The sequence below is a fragment of the Rhamphochromis longiceps genome, linkage group LG22, assembly GCF_057381845.1.
Source record: "Rhamphochromis longiceps isolate RC_006_pf linkage group LG22, R_longiceps_female_GT1.1, whole genome shotgun sequence".
Taxonomy (NCBI): Eukaryota; Metazoa; Chordata; class Actinopteri; order Cichliformes; family Cichlidae; genus Rhamphochromis; species Rhamphochromis longiceps.
The window spans coordinates 32588267-32607514 of NC_140577.1; the positions used below are offsets into that span (position 1 = coordinate 32588267).

Sequence of the window (19248 nt, forward strand, 5' to 3'; positions counted from 1 at the left end):
TCCCGTGGCTGTGTTTGTGCTGATATGGCATGTTTGTTTCTTTGCAAACACGACTCTGTGCATTATCGCCAAGCATTGAGAAGATTCAGAAGTCTTAGGGTTTGTTCGGATGCAACTTTGCAAATCTAAGCTGCGCTGCCATGTTCTTTTTAGAGAAAAGAGGCTTTTTCCTGGAAACCTTTCAAATCAGACCATACATGTTCAGTCTCTTTCTAACTGTACTGTCATGAAATCTAACATTTAACATAACTGAGGCCTGTAGAGTCTTGGGTTTTTTGTAGTTTCTCTGAGCACTGGCTGGTCTGACCTTGGGGTGAATTCACCGAGACATCCACTGCTGGGAAGGTTGGCAACAAGCTTTAATGTTCACCGCTCCTGAATAATCTCTTTCTGTTCAGAATGTTTGGAAAAGGTCTTCTGTAGATGAGCCAGACAGCTTCCTTAAGGTCATTGATGATATTTTTCCACCTTAATCAGTTTATCAAATGCAGTTGATTAGCAGCACTTGGATGCCACTCACCCTCATTTTAAGGCCCGCTAAGAACCACATGATGTTTATTATATCCTGATATGTAAAACCTTACATACCCATGTGGAAGAAGACCAGTCAGTCACTAGTGTCAGCCTGCCCCCTTCTGGATGTTTCACAAGCAACACATGAGCGCCTGCATAAGAAGGCAAAGTAGGTAATAAATGAGCTTCACTTGCTGATTTAAAATGCCAACATACTTTATTTAAATCAGCTGTTGGTGAGCGAAGAAGATCATTTATTCCTTATGATATCAGCACAGAGGTCTGTGATGTTTAACACAAACTCCGACATGGTCTTTGTCTTACTGGGTTTACAGGTAAGAGGCTGGGAATGACATCAGCTGTAGTGGATGCACATTAAGCCACTGACACTCATCATCTGTTTTAAAGCACAGGTGTCAACCTAATTTCACTTTGCTCTTAAGTGGGCTAGAGCCAATGTAAATGTCATAAATGTCTGTACTAGATTGTGGAAAAACAGAAACTCCCTGTTAGTTAATTGTTTATGTATTACTTATTACCACTGGTGAAGTGTGAGCACCCATGGAGGAAGTCTTTATCATTAATAAAAGCTTTAAAACCTAGGAAAATACAGTCTCAAATGTCTGCCCTCCTGCATGTTTTCCGAAGTCGTCCAGCGGACCAGATTGGAGTCTCTGGTGGGCTATTTCTGACCCCAAGACCTGATGTTTGACACACCTGTTTTAAAGTGAGACAAGGAACAAGAATAGTTCTCATTTCAGAGGGATTTTTTTTTTTTTTACTTTTTGTTAATGAATGAATGGGCAGAAAAAATAAACTCGGTCCAAAGTTGAATTCCACACGTAAAAGGCCGTAAACTGTGAGCACATGCATCATAGTTTGTTTTTGTTTTGTTGTTTTTTTTCTCATTTTGCAAACACAGGTAAAAATGCATCTTTACTTGTAGATCTGCATTTGAAATCATGTTGTTAACAGCTGCTTCAGAGGAAAGACTGCAGAGCATCTCCAGTCCTGAACCTAGTGCAGCGAATACATTACAGCTAAAGGTCACTTTCATGCTGAACTCCAGTCAGGAGTACATTATAATGTCATCCCACTGATAAATCAATTTTGCTGTGGGACACTACACCTCCTCAGACGTCAATATAACTGTTTTCACTTGCTCAATTATTTGATAGCATGCTGCGTATATGGGTGTAGGAGGTAAGGGTCTGTTTGTGTATTACTTTCACAGGTTACACAGAAATGTTCATGTTATAGAAAACAAACTGGTCCTCCTTGTGTAAGCAAGCATAAAAACACAACAACAACACTTCCTAGAGACAGGAAGAACCAGCCTCTGGCTCGACAGACGTCCGACTTAACCGGTTAGAGTGAAAGGAAAGAGAGAAGATGAGCTTAGAAACCATACAAACAATGAACACCTAGGTTAGTGTGAGTCACAGTAGCCACACCCAGCTGCTGTTCAAGGCTTTGGCCTGTGAGAGGCCAATCAGAAGAAAGCGAGCTCAAAGGAAGGGCAAAGGGAGCAAAACCAGTCTACTTTAAACTGAAACATCAGCTGTGTGAAGCTGGAAGACCTCTGCTTGATGAGCTCAAGCTATGTTCTCGGTCAGGCCTGCTGTCCCTCGCAGAGTCAAGTGATGGCTCAGTCTTATAAGACCTTATGTCATCCATTTGTTCATCTGGATGTATCTGAATGTTTTACATTACTTCATCGATCTTCATTTCACAAAAATGCACATGAATCCTGCCTTTACTGCAGCTCAAATCTTCATTTGACACCAGTGCCCCTCACCACAGTTACAGCTCAGCTTTCATAGCTTCCTGCTATTTTGTTGCTTGTCATCAAAAAACAATGAACCATGACTCTTATTCACAAATATAGTGCAGACATGATTAAGTTATCCCTCCACATGACCCACTGTGAGATTATTAGAAAAACATGGATTTCTCCCAGCCAATCAGCAAAGATCAGGTTGTGCGACAGATAGTGACATATTTGCATCTGACCAATCAATAATGGCCTGGAGCATTTCAAACTTCAGTGTTTTTACTGAATTTGGGAAATTTGAGTTTTTTGCTCCTAACCTGCTCCCACACTTGTGGTCGTCACATCAAAGCTACCAGTGGTAAGCTGATGAAAACCACGCATTACATAGTTTAAACGTTATTCTATGGGTGAGCCATACTTGTGTTATTTCTAAAAAACAAACAAACAACTTATTATAAACATAGAATAAGTGGTATGTTGGATGTGTTTTGGTTGTTTTATTTGTTTTATGAGCTTACTTAATAATTTAGTAATTCTATGTTTGTAATTCATTTTGTTTTGATTGAATTTCATATAAGGAAAATAAGGAATACCATCAGTTATAATGCTACTTTTTAGTTCTTGTTATCTGTCACTGTACATTGTTTTCTGCAGCTCTATACTTCACTGTTGTTGTTTTCCATCAAATTTGGCTGGATATTGACTCAAAAATGCACTTTTTTTCTTTTGCAGCTGTCTACTTTGCTCTTTTATGGAGGACAGCCCATCAAGTACCATCCGATAGAAAAGCACAACCTGTATTAGGACACATGCACATGCTCATTTCAGTGAATTAAATTAAATCTTTGAAGAAAAGTATAAATGTTGAGACACATTCTTAACATATTACAGCAGCTTTGCCACATACTGTGAAGCAGTTGAGAAAAAAAAAGAACTTTTCTGTCACGTATGTGTTACTTTGGTGTAGTATGAAAGACTGGAGGAAGTGTTTATCAGTAAGACAAGCTGTAAAATGTATTAAAATATAGTCCAGTAGGCCAAGTGGGAGTGTTTTGAGGGGCCGATTCTGGCCCCGGGGTCTTATGTTTGACACCCCTGCTGTAGACGTTATAGTGGGGGGGGGGTAAATGTCTTGCTTGATACAGCAGCACTTCCAGGATTGGCCGGCAGATGGCGTGAGTAGTCCAGGTCACAATCAGCGCTCCGGGAAAATATTATCATGAGATGGCCTGAATCAAAACAGAGGACCTTTCATGTATGGCTGTATCCGGGAGGTTATCTTATCTCTGCTCTTTGCTTTCAGTAGGCTAACGTAACATTTATACACTTTTTATGGTTGAGTCGCTGAAACAATCAGGAGCACTTGAACCATGTGGAACGGTTGTATTTTTTCTCCATAAAAGTTGGTGCTTTCCCCGAAAGTGTGGGTTAGACAGCTTTTAAACGGGTCCTTTTTACGTATTTACCACAACCGTCGGACTTTATTTTCTTTTCAGTGTTTGTGTGTCGGCTTTTTTTACCTATATTTCGCCGTAAGTTGGTCGCACACGCGTTAACTGTGACCGCCGTCGTTCGTCGATGACCCAGCCTCTGCTCATTTCCGAAAGCTTACGGAGATTCACCGAGCAGCGACCCAGCCCCTCCCGTCCCCCCCTCTCGTCACCGCTCCAGCGACTCTCCCCTCGGCTCCACTCCGAGGAGGAACCCGGTGCCCCCGGCTGATCGTTTCCAATTACGTTACCCCAAGATGGAGGTCTGCAGATGGCACTGCTAGCGTCAACGACTCCCCGCAACCGTCCGTGTGGCTTTAATGACGCTTTTGTCAGGACAGGAGTGATTGTGTGCCATCTTTTTGTCGATATTTTGGGGGGCTCTACTTGGGAGATACCGAGCTCCAGATTCGGGTTGTGGCAGCCATGAGCTCCGGGGAAGGAGCGGATGAGACCACGAAGGACGCCAGCGACATAGAGGCGTTCTTCAAAACCGGTAAGCCCAGGAAAAGAGTGGGAGAGGTCGGACTGAGCTCCGCGGAGAGCTCTCCTCTGGTCCAGCTCTGTGAGGGACATTTTTTCCTGTCCATGTTGAAAGGTTTGGGGCTCGCACAGTGAAGAATATGGGAGGTTTTAGCCATTGAATTTCATAACTGTCGACATAAATGAAACTCACAATAAATGCCAGTGACCCACACAGCTGCGGGCATCTCCGAAATATGTTCCTTGACTTCCTTTTCTGAGCAGCTGCATCCTATAGCTCAACCAGACTATGGAAAGACAACGCTTGCCGGGTTGCTAATGACCAGAGTTCCATCTCCGGACACCTCGCCTAGATATTGCAGTATTTTAAGAAGTGCAGCACTCCGTGTTACCAACCTCCCGATCCAATAACTTAAAACCACTCACATCGATGTAAACTGACAGCAAAAATAAGTGAAATGGCACAGGCTGGCGTTAGGAGAAATAAAAGAAGGGGGTAAAACAGCAATTGTAAATATGCGTTTTCTATTCAAACGCAGCCTGACTGGTTTGGATTCTGCCGACTTTTGGTTATTGGTGTTAATTAAGCGTTAAAGTGGGACAACTTTAATGTATATTTAGGTTTAAGCTAGCGGAGTAGTTTTAGAGTTTATTAGAAAGAGACATGGAGCCGTACACAGCTGTCCGATAATAGACCCAGGAGCTTGCTTATTCCAACAGCAGCTACCAGTGCTGCTAACCTCAGAGCTAGTGAATCCTGATCAGATTTGGTGAATCCTGTTCGCTAGCTGGTTTAGCTTAGTTAGCCTGGCAGTTAAAGCTGGTTTGTTGGTGGGTGGTTTTTTTTGTGTATTGGGAGGAAACGTATATGAGGAGTGTCCGCTTAGCTTTGGTATTCCGTCAAGTCGGTTTTGTTTGTAGTTTTCCATGCTGTCAAAAAAATAGCACAACGGCGCAAGCTATGTAAACAATACCCGGCGTGGCACGTATAGCCTGGGTGTGCACTGTGCAGGATAAGCTAGTTTTGTAACATGGCTAGCAGAAGCGAAAGCGTCTTTTTCCTCGGTCAAACCTCCGAATGTCAGTGACACACATTTCTCCATGTAACACACACTTTATTATATCAATATAGAGATGTTACCCCGTCGCATGTGCATAATCGCTAGCATTAGCTAAGCAGGCTAATTTGTCAGCGAGGACTGTGTTGAAGTCTTAACACGGGCCTACAGTCATTGCATCGGCTCCAACAATAGCTCATAAAACATGTTAATTCCTGGGGACACTACCGGACGTCTGAGCACAGTGGAATACAGGCCGTACGATTTGATATCACTTTCACGATTTGACACCGTGAAAACGTGACTCAAGGATGGCGTTTGTTATGCATGGCTGTCAGTAAACGTGCAGCATGAAACACACAGTTTGTACAGATAATCACAATATACTCGAATGAAATGCTGAAGGTCTGCCTGCAGTGTTTGTGGGTCTTTCATGTGAAAATCCCGTTGAAAATCCTCTTGCATGTGCTGGATAACCCTTAGCTCGTCTCAGAGGGGCTGCTGATTGAGATCCAGTGCTTGATGTCATGTCTGCAAGTGTCATCATCTAACTCCACTTAAATACACCCCAGTGGTTACTGTTGCACGCTGCAAGTTTGTAAGAGTAACCTGCTGAGAAGCGCTAAAACCATTTCTTCTTAGTGAATCGGTTGTTGGTTGCGTATCATGTGTAATGGTATCTGCAGTTTGTTTGTTTGTTTTCAGGTGCTATGCATTTTAGTACCTGACACAGAAATATACAACAGTGAAGTGTATGAGGAATAAAATGCAGCGGGTGCTAATGTACTCTGCCAAAAATTACTGCATGTTCTACTACAGCATCATGTCTGGTAGATTTTGAAGTACACTTTAGAGGGGCTGTAAACAAGGATGAGAATGCAGCGTATTGACATTCAGCCTCCTCGGCTCCTGTGGTTTTGTGTCTAGTGAGATAATAAGCCACAGAGGGAAGTTTGGTATCCGTATTGAGCTGATCTGATGGCTTCCTCTTAAGGAAAGAGAGGCAAGAAGAGGCATCCTGTAACTCGCTAACGACCGCACTTTGTGTGTTTTTGTTGATGTTGCACAGCTGCAGCCATTCTGCCTCACTGTTAATCGGATCCGTTCCTAATTTATTTATTGTATAATTGAAATTTCTAGATATGCCCCCCACCCCACCCCCTGTTCTTATTACCACAAGCCCATCTGCTCCAGTTTTAATTTATAGTTTAGAAATAGCTCTTTAGTTACCAAAAGAGCTCTTCAGCCTTATATTAACTTTTGTTTGTCTGCGAGAAGCAGTGAGAGCGATAATTAGCTTGTGTTGTGTGTGTGAGCTTGGGGTTGAACTTAGCATGGTTTGGGCTGCCTCTGTCAAATTATTAGAACTGAAATTGTTGATACAGTGAGAAGAAATCACACACTCGACGGTCGCGAATGAACATTTCGTGCCATTATCTGCAGCTGGCTTTGTTTAATCGTATGAATATTTTAACACCAGTGTCATTTATATTTCAGGCCAGTCTGTACTTGATGCGTTCAATCAACCTGTCAATGGGCAGAGATTCAAATCCTGCCTGTGTTCAAGCACTAACCTTAAACTTTAGGCGACTATTTCTGATTTTTAACACTATGTGAAGCTAAGAGTGACAAGAGTGTGTATCCGTTTGTGTTAAGGGAAAGTATATCCCTGTTTTTCCTTAGAAATGAGCTGATGTGATACCGATACTAGGCCTCTTGTCTGAAATCGACGGCTGATATTTGTTTATGTCAGTTCAGTTTTCAGAGTTTACTGTAGTTAAGAGCTGAAAGACTTCATGCCCAACAACTGGTCTGTTTTATTGGGGAACTTAATTATTACACAGAAAAATTAAGGAGGTATAAAAACAATATCAAACATCTGTATCCATCCAGACTTTCTTAGTCGGCACATTCTCAGTTTTCCTTACTAAAGCCCACTTTGATCAGGAGTCGGCCGCACCAGAAGTTTAGCTACACTTTTAATCCCTCAAGTATATTTATTTTCGTGAAATGAAGGGCAATTTCAACAATACATCTCGTATATGAATATGAGTGGAAGATCCTAAAACGAAGGTGAGCCAAGTCGAGTAGGTACTAGTGGAAAGGTTTCAGTGCCCGTGTGTCCGGCACTTACAGGGTTGCTTTCAGCAGGACAGTGATTGACAAGACCACCTACTTTATGAGATCATTCTAGTTATGGATGGAGATTTACTGTAAATGTAACTGGACTGGGTAACAACCTGCGAGCCACGTCCAGTGTGCAGCTCTTTAGGGTATAAGGAAATGCTTATTTGTCTGATATGCTGGTTCACACTGTGCAGTCTCCACTTCCTTGAGCTTTCTCTGTTCTGTCTGATAATAAATGAGCTTTTTCTTATTGTTTCAAACCATTTTTAAATGGAGCATCCCTGTATTGCTGTGAGTCAGCCATGTCTGTAGTGAAACCAGTATTGAAACTAATACAGGCCTCAGCCTACCACTGTCTTTATACAGCCAGCTCGGTGGGAGCTTAAGTGTCACGTTCGGGCTCTCCACCTTTTTTGTTTTGCTGCTGAACTTGTGGGAATCTTGTTCTGACAGGTTTGAGTGTCTCGCCACAGGGCAGGCTATGCTTTTTTTTTTTTTCTTTCCGTCCCCAGCTCCATCCTCGTCTCTTTTTTTCCATCCTTTAGCGTTTGGTTTCTTTGTCTTTCCCATGTCTTCTCTCTTTCCTTTCTCGCCTTCCATCCGTCCGTCTGTCTCTCTGCCTGCTGGCTGAGCGTTCATTTGCCGATGTCTGTTTCATGTTTTCCCTCCCTGTTCGTTCATGCTGCGTCGTGTCGGTCCTCTCCGTCCTGATGCAAAATGACAACTAATATTAAAAAAGAAAAATGCTTCCCTGCGTCTCTGTCTATCTCTTTCCTCTCTGTCTCCCAGACTGGAATTAATACCAAGGCCTCAGAGCTGTGATACAGGGAGCTTTGTTGTGGCATGTTGTCAATCCTCAAATTATTCCACTCCGAATGTATCTTTAGCTACACCGACGATGACTCAGAGATTGATTTGGTGTCAGTTTCATACATTTATTACTTGTTGGTAGTGCTGGGGCACCATTCGCAGCGGGAAAATTTACAGTCCTCACTACTGGCCCCTCGTGAATGAACATTTAGAGGCTACAAAGTGCCGTTCATAACGTCGGCCTGTGTTTGAATGGACACCAGTGTGTACGTGTGTTTGTGTGCGTCTGTGTGTGCAAGAAATTGAGTGAAACAGACAAGCAGGGAAAGAGGGAGGGAGAAATGTGATCCAGAGTTTGCATTTATGACTCAGGCCCATTCACCCAGGTTGAGATCTCTGCACACGCTCAATGCGAACACACACACACATGCGCTCTCTCTGAGACTAATGGATATTGATCCAGGAGATGGAGACTGATTGAGGTCCCTCAGTGAAGGTTTCCTCCAGGCTTAAAGCTGCCAAGTCAGACGCAGAGCAGAGGCTAAAGCCTAATGCTGCACAAAGCAGATTTCTTTTATCATCCCGTGTTTGTTGGATGGAGGCAAACGAAAGGATTGGTGCATCGCAGATCAATACAGACAAATAAGTCAAGGCTAAGGTTGTTGTCACTTTGTTTTGCTCTTTTAGCCTAGAGCGGCCAAAATCCAAAATAAATGACTAGATGAATTAAACAAAGAAGTGGTATTAATTCTGTTCTTTAATTGATCAAGTTATTAAAATTTAAGTTTATCAGTTTTATTTACTGCATTCATTTGCACAAACTGGTTTATTTTTCTACATTTCTTTCTATTTGCAATTTGAATTTTTATCAATGCAAATCAGCAAATCAATAGTTTGATTTGTAATTGAGGCATCTATTTACTTTCTCTGAGAAATGTTGGAGACTTGTAAGAGGAAGAATTAAATAAAAATGTTGAACTAGCTACAAAAATCTCCTCTGTAAAAACCAACCTAGCATGTAGAGTCATTGGCCACTGTATTAGGGGCACCATTTGCCTTTCGAAATGCCCTAATTCTTTGAGACATAGAGTCAACAAGGTGCTGTAGATATTCCTTAGATTTTGGTTTATGTTGACATTACAGCATCACACAGTTGCTGCACGTCCATGTTGGGAATCTCTCATTCCATCAGATCTCTATGATTGAGATCTGGTGGCTGTGGAGCCCATTTGAGTACAGTGAACGTCCTTTCATTTTCATGAAACCAGTTTGAGGTGATTTGAGCTTTGTGACTGTGGGTACACAGTGGGCATAAAGGGATGGACATGTTCAGCAAGGTGTGACGTTAGAATGATGCACAACTGGTATCAAAGTCTGCCTAGAAAATATCTCATCATCACCACGCCGAACCACTAATACAGGATGGGTCCATGGGTTCACGTTGTTCTGACCCTACCATCCAAATGTTCCAGCAGAAATTTTAGCTCTTGAAACCAGACAACATTTTTCCAGTCTGTTGTTGGCTAATCTTGGTGAACTTGTGCCGGTTAGAGCCCCAGCTTCCTGCTCTTAGATGACAGGAGAACAGGCCAGTGTGGTCTTCTGCTGCTGTATCTGCTTCAAGGTTCAGCATGTTGTTGGTGCATAGAAGCTCTTCTGCACACCTTGCTTGTAACAAGTTGCTATTTGAGTTACTGTTCTCTTCCTATCATCTCCAAGGAGTCCTCCATTCGCCTCTGACCTCTGGCATCGACAGGGCATTTTCATTCAGAACTGCTGCTCACTGGATATTTTCTCTTTTCCGGAACATTCTCTGTAAACCCTAGAGATGGTTGTGTGGGAAAATCCCAGCAGATCAGCAGTTCCTGAAATACTCAGACCAACCCATCTGGCACCAACAACCGTGCCACGTTCAAAGTCACTTAAAAGTCACTGCTGAAGTCCCTCATTCTGGTTTGAACTACAGCAGGTCCTGCTGACTTTGTCTACAAGCCAACGCATAGAGTTGCTACCACATGATTGGCTGATGAGATATTTGCATTAACGAGCAGTTAAACAGGCATATACTTTAACCTGTTTTTTTTTTTTTCTTATTCTTTGTTTTAATAATAAGTGTTTGCATTAAACAGCTATAACCTGCCAAATATCAGGTAATAGGACAGTAAGGGGCAAATGCAGACATGACAAGCTTGCATCCTGAAGATGGCAAAGGTGTGTTGTGTATGGCTGTACTGTTTAATTCAGTCAGAATTCATTAAATGTTTCAGAATATAGAAATCAGTGCGTTTGAAACCCAAATGTTGAGATGCTCCGTCTGAGTAATCAAGTGGAACTCGTCTCTGCACTCGGGCATCACGTGGTTCGCAGTACTCTTTGTGAAACCAGTAGTCACTGTTCTCTGTCAATGGCGTTTCACGCTAACTCACACGAGCACTTTCTCCCAATTTGTTGTTCCCACTGACCCCCGTCATTTGTGTTGGTATTGTCACGGCGTGCTACATTCTGCCTTGCTTCACTACACAGGGTGGCTGTTTTTCGTTTTACTCAGGCACACATGAAAATCAGGTAGTCGACGCATCTCAAAGTAACCACGCAGAAGAGAGTAAAAAGGGCAGAGTAAATGGGAGCCAGCTGGAGGGAAAGATGATGGTTATGAGAGTTAAAGCTTTTATTTGCCGAAGCAGCTTCAATCAAAAGCAAATGGATGGTTGAGTAAAAAGCCTTTTTGAAAAGGGCCGGAGATTAGGCTAAAACACAAGGATAAAAAAAAGCCTCTTTCTGCTTGAACTGTTCTCTTTATTGTGGCATTAAAAATGTAATGTTTCACTTAGAAAGGCATTCATCCCTTAAAATGAAGCACTAATATAACGCGGAGCACATGGCAACAAGACCAGCAGCTCAGGCACTTGGAAACCATTAGTGCTGCAGAGAGGGGCGCAAACGTCTTTACACGTGGATAAGGATGGAAATTTCAAGGGATTTCATCAACATATAAAAATTTTTATATCTGGTGCTAAAACTACAACAAATAATATCACTGAGAGCCATATGTGATCGCTTTTGTGCCAGCATTTGCTTCATGTCCCAAATAAGAAATAACCCCTGTGATATACTCGTGTTTTTGCTCAGAAAATGCTGAGAATCAGCCAGCTAGCAAAATTTGGCTTAAATAATTTAAAGTGCTTACATTTCCCATGAGTAGCTAAGTAAACACATAATCTTTTTCACCCCTTGTAACAGGTGCAGGCGCATTAAATTTTAAAGGCATTTTGCAGAGCAAGCCAGACCCCCTAAATCTGCTCTGAGGTCAGTTTGAGAGGAAGGCTAATATTTTGTTCGTTTGTTTGTTTGTTTTTTGTGGGAGGGTTTTGTTTTGTTTAAACTGTAATCTGTTGAAAGCTGAGGCGTTATCGTCAAAGTTTTGGTAAATGATTAACAGGTTGCGAAAGCCATCCTAACATCAAACAGTCGTCTTAACAATCACAACGCAGACACATAAAAGCAGCTAATCTCACACCAGCAAGGACGGCAAAGAGAAAGTAAATTAACGCTGAGAAGAAGAGGGAGAAAGTGCACTTTAGGGTTGGACAATTTGTTAAGTATTTTCAGCCAGCCTTCATCAGTCCAGCAATCCACCCCTAAAAACTGGCTGGATTAGGTTGCTTTTAGCTATCTGGAAGAAGCAGAAGAAGAATCTAGCTGCGAATCAAGAGCGTGAAGAGAGCCTGTGAGCTCAGAGAGTTGTTTAAATGGACACTTTGGGAGGCGCTTCATTTCCAAAATATAAAAAAATCAAATAATTTTGGCCAGCTGGTCACTATAGGTCCATGCCTCTGGTTTTAGCATGAGGTTGCTAAACACACAGCTGTGGTTGTCAGCTTGGCTCTTAACATCTGTGGGTAAACTTTCTGCCCAACTGGCACATTGCATCATCCCGCTCAAGGCATTTGCCGCTCATCTGTGTATCGTATCACAGGCTCGTAAAGACCGGTCATCTGGTTCAGTGTCGGAATGACGTGTTCTAGTGTGCCAACTCAAGATTTGCTCCCCCGCCATCTTTTTAGCATTTTTTTATTCTGGTCGAATTTGAATTAATGTCATGAGATGAACCAAGAGGTGACTTTCTAATGGTCGTCTTGTCTTAACTGTACCAAGTTTATCAATTACGAGCAAATAGATTGAAGGGAAAAAAAGGGAGAACTTTATGAGATTATAACCAACTGATCAGCAATTTTAAAATGCAGTCCAGAAAGGAGATTAGACGCACAATTCTCCTGTGCCAAATGGATAAATGGATATTGGGAAATATCATAGTAACAGACAAAGAGGGAAAGATTATTGTTTGACCTGAAAGACTTTGGGTCCACTGCAGAAACGATCGGAAAACCCGACTCACAGATGACTGGCTGGACTATAAAGGCTGTAATTTTTCAATCAGAAGGCAGTGAGTGAAGCCATCAAGAGCCACGAAGTAGAACAAACAGCGTCACTTGATTTGTTTGTAGCCTAAAGGAGAAATGATGTCAGTGTGAACTTTTAGTTGTACACAGTAATATAATACCTAAACTCGAACAAAAAGCCTTAGATTTCTTTTCAGAGGGAACAACGCTCACTTCCTCAACAGTCAAATGCAGATAAACTAGTTTTGTACGTCTTCAGATGTGCCATACATGCCAATGCAAAATGTTCTGCAGGAGCTTACCAATCAGGGAGGACTAGTTCTGGAAATCTTTAAGTGGGGGGGGTGTTTCTGTATATGTGCAGTGAAGTTATGTTCCAGATGTGTGCAGTGCTTTATGCTGAACGATTAAACTGTACAGATGTATTTCTATGTGATGTGTAAGGCAGCCGAGCAGTGTGACAGTGTGATGATGTGAGCTCTAACAGCATTAGGCATTTTAGAGGTGAGAGTTCATTGGATTACACACGCTGACCTAATCCAATCTGGCGTTTTATTCTCTGGGATTACACTGTGTGTGTGTGTGTGTGTGTGTGTGTGTGTGTGTGTGTGTGTGTGTGTGTGTGTGTGTGTGTGTGTGTGTGTGGCGCACATAGAGGTGGAGCAAAGGGTGGATTTGGTGTGAGTCTGTGTGTGTGGGTTTGGTGCACATAGGGGTGGAGCAAATCTGTGTGAGTCACCACCCACAGTTACACACGCACAGAGGGGGTGTGTAGAGTTAAACAAACATAATGTGGTGATTTGTAAATGTTAGCAGTGCCAAGCTAGCTGTATCCCTTTGCTTCCAGGTGCTTGTTTGTGGGTTTCAGTGGTATGAGAGTAGTTATCATCATCTGCTTAAGAAAATGAATACAGTTTTGCACATATATACATAAAAATTGGCAAAACTTTAAAGGGGTCCTACCAAGCTAATTTTCAGCTTTTTTTTCTCTTGGAGTGTTAGAGTAGCTTTGCATGATTGACAGTTCAAAATAACCTCTATTTATTTTATACTGGGGCCTGGTTTATCCTGGACTGGAGGTTGCTTGTTCTCACTGGTAAAATTGGTTGCAAAGAGGTGCACAACTCTTGACTGAAAGCCTCCTTGCAATTGCTTTGGTCAGTAGCGGATTGTTGCAGTTGTTGGTACAGATCTATTTATCTGCAAACTCTCGCCACCTGCTCCCCAAGTGGTAGTGAAACTGAGAACAGTTTGATAAAAACCAAGAACAGAGACGGTTGCCTTAAAAGTAAAAGTTGCACAACTTTTACTTCTAAGAAAAATGTTGTCTCCGTTTCTGGATGAATGAATGCTGATTGGTCAGCTGGTTATGGATTTACAGCAGGATATACTCCATACTGATGGCACCGTTTTCTAACTATACTCTAGAAACACTGTTGCATCACACCATTTTTTTATATGTGTAAAACAAGCAGCTGCTTGTTTTGCTCAGAGGTGCCCGCTATCAGGTGGCTACTAGTGGAGATCATCTCCGGGTACTGGCTTTGTGCATAAAATCAAAAGAGCAGATGCCATAAAGCGGCTTGTAGTGCTGTGATGTTGTTAATAATTTACAGTCAAAGCTGTAAAAAGTCAAAAAATTAAAATACATCCATTATCTCTGCCCCATCTATTAAAAACATACAGATATTTGTTTAAAAGTGTTTCCTGCAGCTGCATAGCCCTGTCATTCTGGGCTGTCTTTTGAGTAAACTCTGTGAAACAAGAAGTTCAGTGAGTCCGTCTTCACGAGTGTTTAGAAGTTCTTTGATTAAAAATCGTGTGGTTGTACACCTTCTTTATTTACAGCCAAACAAAAAAACAAAAAGAGTCTTAAAAGGAGCATTTAGAGGAGTTTAAAGCCTGAGATTTTGGCTCACAGGGATTAATTACACAGATGCTGACTTCATTATTTGGAACTGTTTTGGGGTTTTTGTTTTTTTCATATGAGTATCCAGAATTGTCACAGTGTCTTTATAAAACAGAGAATCCTAAATGGTATGCTTTACACAGATTATTTTATGCGAATTAATCTGTTCATGAGTGAAAAATACTTTCTGCACAGAGCAGCTACAGTTATAACTACACTGAGTGTGCCAGGGATACTTTGTTTTCATATTTAAAGCAGCATTGAGGTTTTATGCATCGCTGTATCTGGGTATGAACGTTTAACACTTGCACAAAAAGGGGGGAAAAGTCTTTTAGTGCTATAGGGACATTTTTTATCTTCCCTTTTTTTTTAATGTCCAGACTGAGTTTTCAGTCTGTCACCATGGCAACAGCAGCTATCCATGTCATCCTGTCTGACCACGTGTTATGTTTTTTTTATTTTTTGTACAAACAGGTCTATGTAAACCAGGTCGGCAAACGCCTGCACTCTCACTGAGCCTTTACTGCTCGCACAGGCGTGTAAGTCACCGCCCAGATAAGAGCAAAGGCCAGCTGATAAGAGCTAATAACCACAGTGAGCTTCTGCAATCTGCAGTTCAAGGGCGGATCACGCTCTGCATTCGGTTGCATTACAAACAGATTTTGCTGTGTGGTGTGAACATGAGGCAGAGCTAAAGGGCTGCTCGTGAAGCAGCGTGGCTGTCCACGAGAATACGTGTTAATCACAACCTGCAAAACGAGGTATTTTCGTCTTTAAAACTTTTACAAGGCGGGCGGGAGTGAGGAGGGGTGTCGAGCAGCAGTTGGCCTTTACAAGCACTGTTTTCCCCCTGTTGAATTAAAGTTGCTTAAAATTAAATATAATAATGCCAAATATAGGCCATTAGTGTGGTAAAGTGTTTGTCAGATGTGCAAATGGAAATAATTTGGGCTTTTTTAAAAATCCCCCTCAGGAGCAAGTGAACAGCACACGCACGCACCTCCACACACGCACACACATATGCAAACCTCTCGCCGCTCGCTGCGTGTTTATAAAAAGGAGCTTGTCCCACTTTTTCCCTCTCATCTACCGCGCTCTCGTTCTGTAATTTCTCCGGCGCGATATCTAATTGGCGCAAGCTCGGGAAAGATTTGCCGCCCCGCCGCCGTCTTCCTTAAAAAAAACCCAAACTGGAACAAGAGAGGCGAGCGAGTCGAGGGGGCAAAGAGAAAAATGGAGAGAGGATGGAGAAGAAGGAGACAGGAGGTACGTTTTGAGGGGAGAGGAGTCGGGGGGGGGCGGGCGCAGGTTGCGAGTTGCTGTGAAATCTTGTTTGCTGATAGCTGCTGTCTTTATGCAACCTCCTAAGAGGAGCATAAACAGCCAGCTTTTGGAGCGAGGGAGTGATTATTGGGTTGTGCTTGAGCGAGATAAGAGAGTCTGCTCAGTGCAGGTGAAAGAGAAAGAAGAGAGAGCTGGGAAATTCAAAGAGAGCGAGAGAGGCAGACGTTGGAAAAACAACGAGAGAAGCGCACCTTTGAGTGGCAAACTGTGTTAATGAAAGGGGTCACTAAAAAGACTGAATTACCTCACAATTGATTTGGATCGGTTTGAAATATTTGCCGGGATCTGTGGGCTTTTTCTGAGAGCAGAAAGACTGAGAGTGAAGCGAACTAGGACAGGTCCTGAAAGACCATTGTACTCCTTTTTCTTTGGGTCTCCAGTGCATTCAAAACTGCTATCTCACTGTTGCCCTCCCCATCTCGCTCACTTCCTTTGACTACTTTTCACCTCCTTTTTTTCTCCTAGCATCGAGTAATAAAAAGAAAGAAAGAAAAGAAACCAATTCACTGCAAACATCACAATTTGTAGCTTTTTAGGTCTTAAAGCAAAAGGCTGTTGACTGCTGAGCTCCTTGAGATGGTCCCAGAGGTACCAGCCGAAATGAAGAATAGTTTAAAGCGGTGGCCTTTAGCTCTGATCTTGGGGGGCAGAGCGAGGCTTTTTTCATTGTTTTGGCATTCAGCATGGATACACCTGGGATCCATGCTGAGGGCAGATACCAGTGTGGCTAGAAACACGTCTGTAATTGATAAATGAATATAAAGTACATTCCCAACATTTATTTTCCTCTTTTCTGCCACAGTTGAGGTTTTGAGTAAAGATTGAGTCAGCTTTCTCTGGCGTGTTTCCTGGTGAGCAGCGTTGGAGTGTGGTTGATGTTTGAGTTATGGTGAATGATGTTTGGGGTTAGATAAGAGCTCTGTTTTACCTGAGTGTTTGCGTGTGCGTGAACGCCAAGCTCTCCGGACTGTTGGTCATGTATATTTTACTGCTTTCTCTCAGTAGTGTGCAAGTAAGCACGTGTATATAGTGAGGTTCGTATGCCAAGAACAAACGAGGACGTGGGAATGTCACATTCCTTGAACCTCAGATCAGTCGGAGTGATGAAAGTCATGTATATTTATGTTTCTTATAGAGAATTAATCATTCTGAAAGAAGAAATTGTGGCGTTTCTGTCCTGATCACTACTCAATCCTGCAAGCACACCGGCTGTGCTGGCAAATATATTTCATTATCTCAGACATATGACATACATATTTTTTACTGATTCTAATCTCCATATTTTGGTGTAAAATAAAGTTATTAACAGTTATTCGTTGCTTTTGACAAATTAGCAAGCGTACATGTGATGTTTTTCATCTCAGCTTCATAAAGCTGGTATGAAGGTGTTATCCTGAGATCTAAGGGCTACTGCTAAAAATATCAGGAGCCATGAGCAACACAAAATTACTTGACTGTAGTTGTCAGGACAGGCAGTGTTTCCCACGCTTAGACTTTACTTGGGTGGAATGCCAAAGTTCGGTGTAAGCATTTGGCAACTTGGCAAAACAGTTGGCTTTGGCAAAAAAGCTCTTTATGTATTGTCATCCGCAGTTAGTACACTGGTGCATGTTTTGCTCCCTTTTATTTTGAAAGTCCAGTCACTGTTGTCGTGGACTTTAGATTATTTGGTTAAGTCTCTCATCTCCCAGTTAGAGACCGCACAGCTGGTGATGGTAGTCCTCGTTCCTCTTTGGAGAAGTTGGCTACAAACTGCAGCTCTAACCTGAATCTGCAGGGGGTATTTGACTGCTTCCTGCACCGCCGTGCACAGAACAATTACTCTATCTGTGCAACTAGAGGATTATTGCTCTGTTCTTTTATATTTTCTTTTAACAGTCAAAGTCTTCTAAAACACAGCAATATTGTTAAGCTTGCCTCTTCCTCCTTTAAAGTGCTCAGCACTACCAACACTGCTTTTGCCAGTAGTGGAGTCCTAATCTGTTGGAAGGATTTAACACTTATACTTCAGCAATGAATCTACAGTGGGGCAAAAAAGTATTTAGTCAGCCACCGATTGTGCAAGTTAACCCACTTAAAATGATGACAGAGGTCAGTAATTTGCACCAGAGGTACACTGCAACTGTGAGAGACAGAATGTGAAAAAAAAATCCATGAATCCACATGGTAGGATTTGTAAAGAATTTATTCGTAAATTAGGGTGGAAAATAAGTATTTGGTCACCTCAAACAAGGAAAATCTCTGGCTCTCACAGACCTGTAACGTCTTCTGTAAGAAGCTTTTCTGTCCCCCACTCGTTACCTGTATGAATGGCACCTGTTTGAACTCATCATCTGTATAAAAGACACCTGTCCACAGCCTCAAACAGTCAGACTCCAAACTCCGCCATGGCCAAGACCAAAGAGCTTTCGAAGGACACCAGGAAAAGTATTGTAGACCTGCACCAGACTGGGAAGAGTGAATCTACAATAGGCAAGCAGCTTGGTGTGAAAAAATCAACTGTGGGAGCAATCATCAGAAAATGGAAGACATACAAGACCACTGATAATCTCCCTCGATCTGGGGCTCCACGCAAGATCTCATCCCGTGGGGTCAAAATGATCATGAGAACGGTGAGCAAAGATCCCAGAACCACACGGGGGGACCTGGTGAATGACCTGCAGAGAGCTGGGACCAAAGTAACAAAGGTCACCATCAGTAACACACTACAACGGCAGGGAATCAAATCCCGCAGTGCCAGACGTGTTCCGCTGCTGAAGCCAGTGCATGTCCAGGCCCGTCTGAAGTTTGCCAGAGAGCACATGGATGATACAGCAGAGGATTGGGAGAATGTCATGTGGTCAGATGAAACCAAAGTAGAACTTTTTGGTATAAACTCAACTCGTCGTGTTTGGAGGAAGAAGAATACTGAGTTGCGTCCCAAGAACACCATACCTACTGTGAAGCATGGGGGTGGAAACATCATGCTATGGGGCTGTTTTTCTGCCAAGGGGACAGGACGACTGATCCGTGTTAAGGACAGAATGAATGGGGCCATGTATCGTGAGATTTTGAGCCAAAACCTCCTTCCATCAGTGAGAACTTTGAAGATGAAACGAGGCTGGGTCTTCTAACATGACAATGATCCAAAACACACCGCCCGGGCAACAAAGGAGTGGCTCCGTAAGAAGCATTTGAAAGTCCTGGAGTGGCCTAGCCAGTCTCCAGACCTCAACCCCATAGAAAATCTGTGGCGGGAGTTGAAAGTCCGTGTTGCTCGGCGACAGCCCCAAAACATCACTGCTCTCGAGAAGATCTGCATGGAGGAATGGGCCAAAATACCAGCTACTGTGTGTGCAAA

General features: G+C 42.6%; 1 protein-coding gene across 12 annotated transcripts in view; it reads left to right on the forward strand.

The window, feature by feature from the left end:
* Positions 1–3535: 3535 nt before the first annotated feature.
* LOC146644337 (triple functional domain protein) overlaps positions 3536–19248 on the forward strand; it is a 79311-nt gene continuing 63598 nt past the window's right edge. For 6 of the 12 annotated variants that reach the window (XM_085397040.1, XM_085397047.1, XM_085397041.1 and 3 more), the window contains exon 1: positions 3537–4273. In XM_085397040.1, the coding sequence (XP_085253166.1) occupies positions 4204–4273 (70 nt within the window). In that variant the 5' untranslated portion in view covers positions 3537–4203. Of the gene's footprint in view, positions 4274–19248 lie in introns of all 12 variants that reach the window. The other 6 variants (XM_085397046.1, XM_085397048.1, XM_085397052.1 and 3 more) reach the window with 3 other exon arrangements.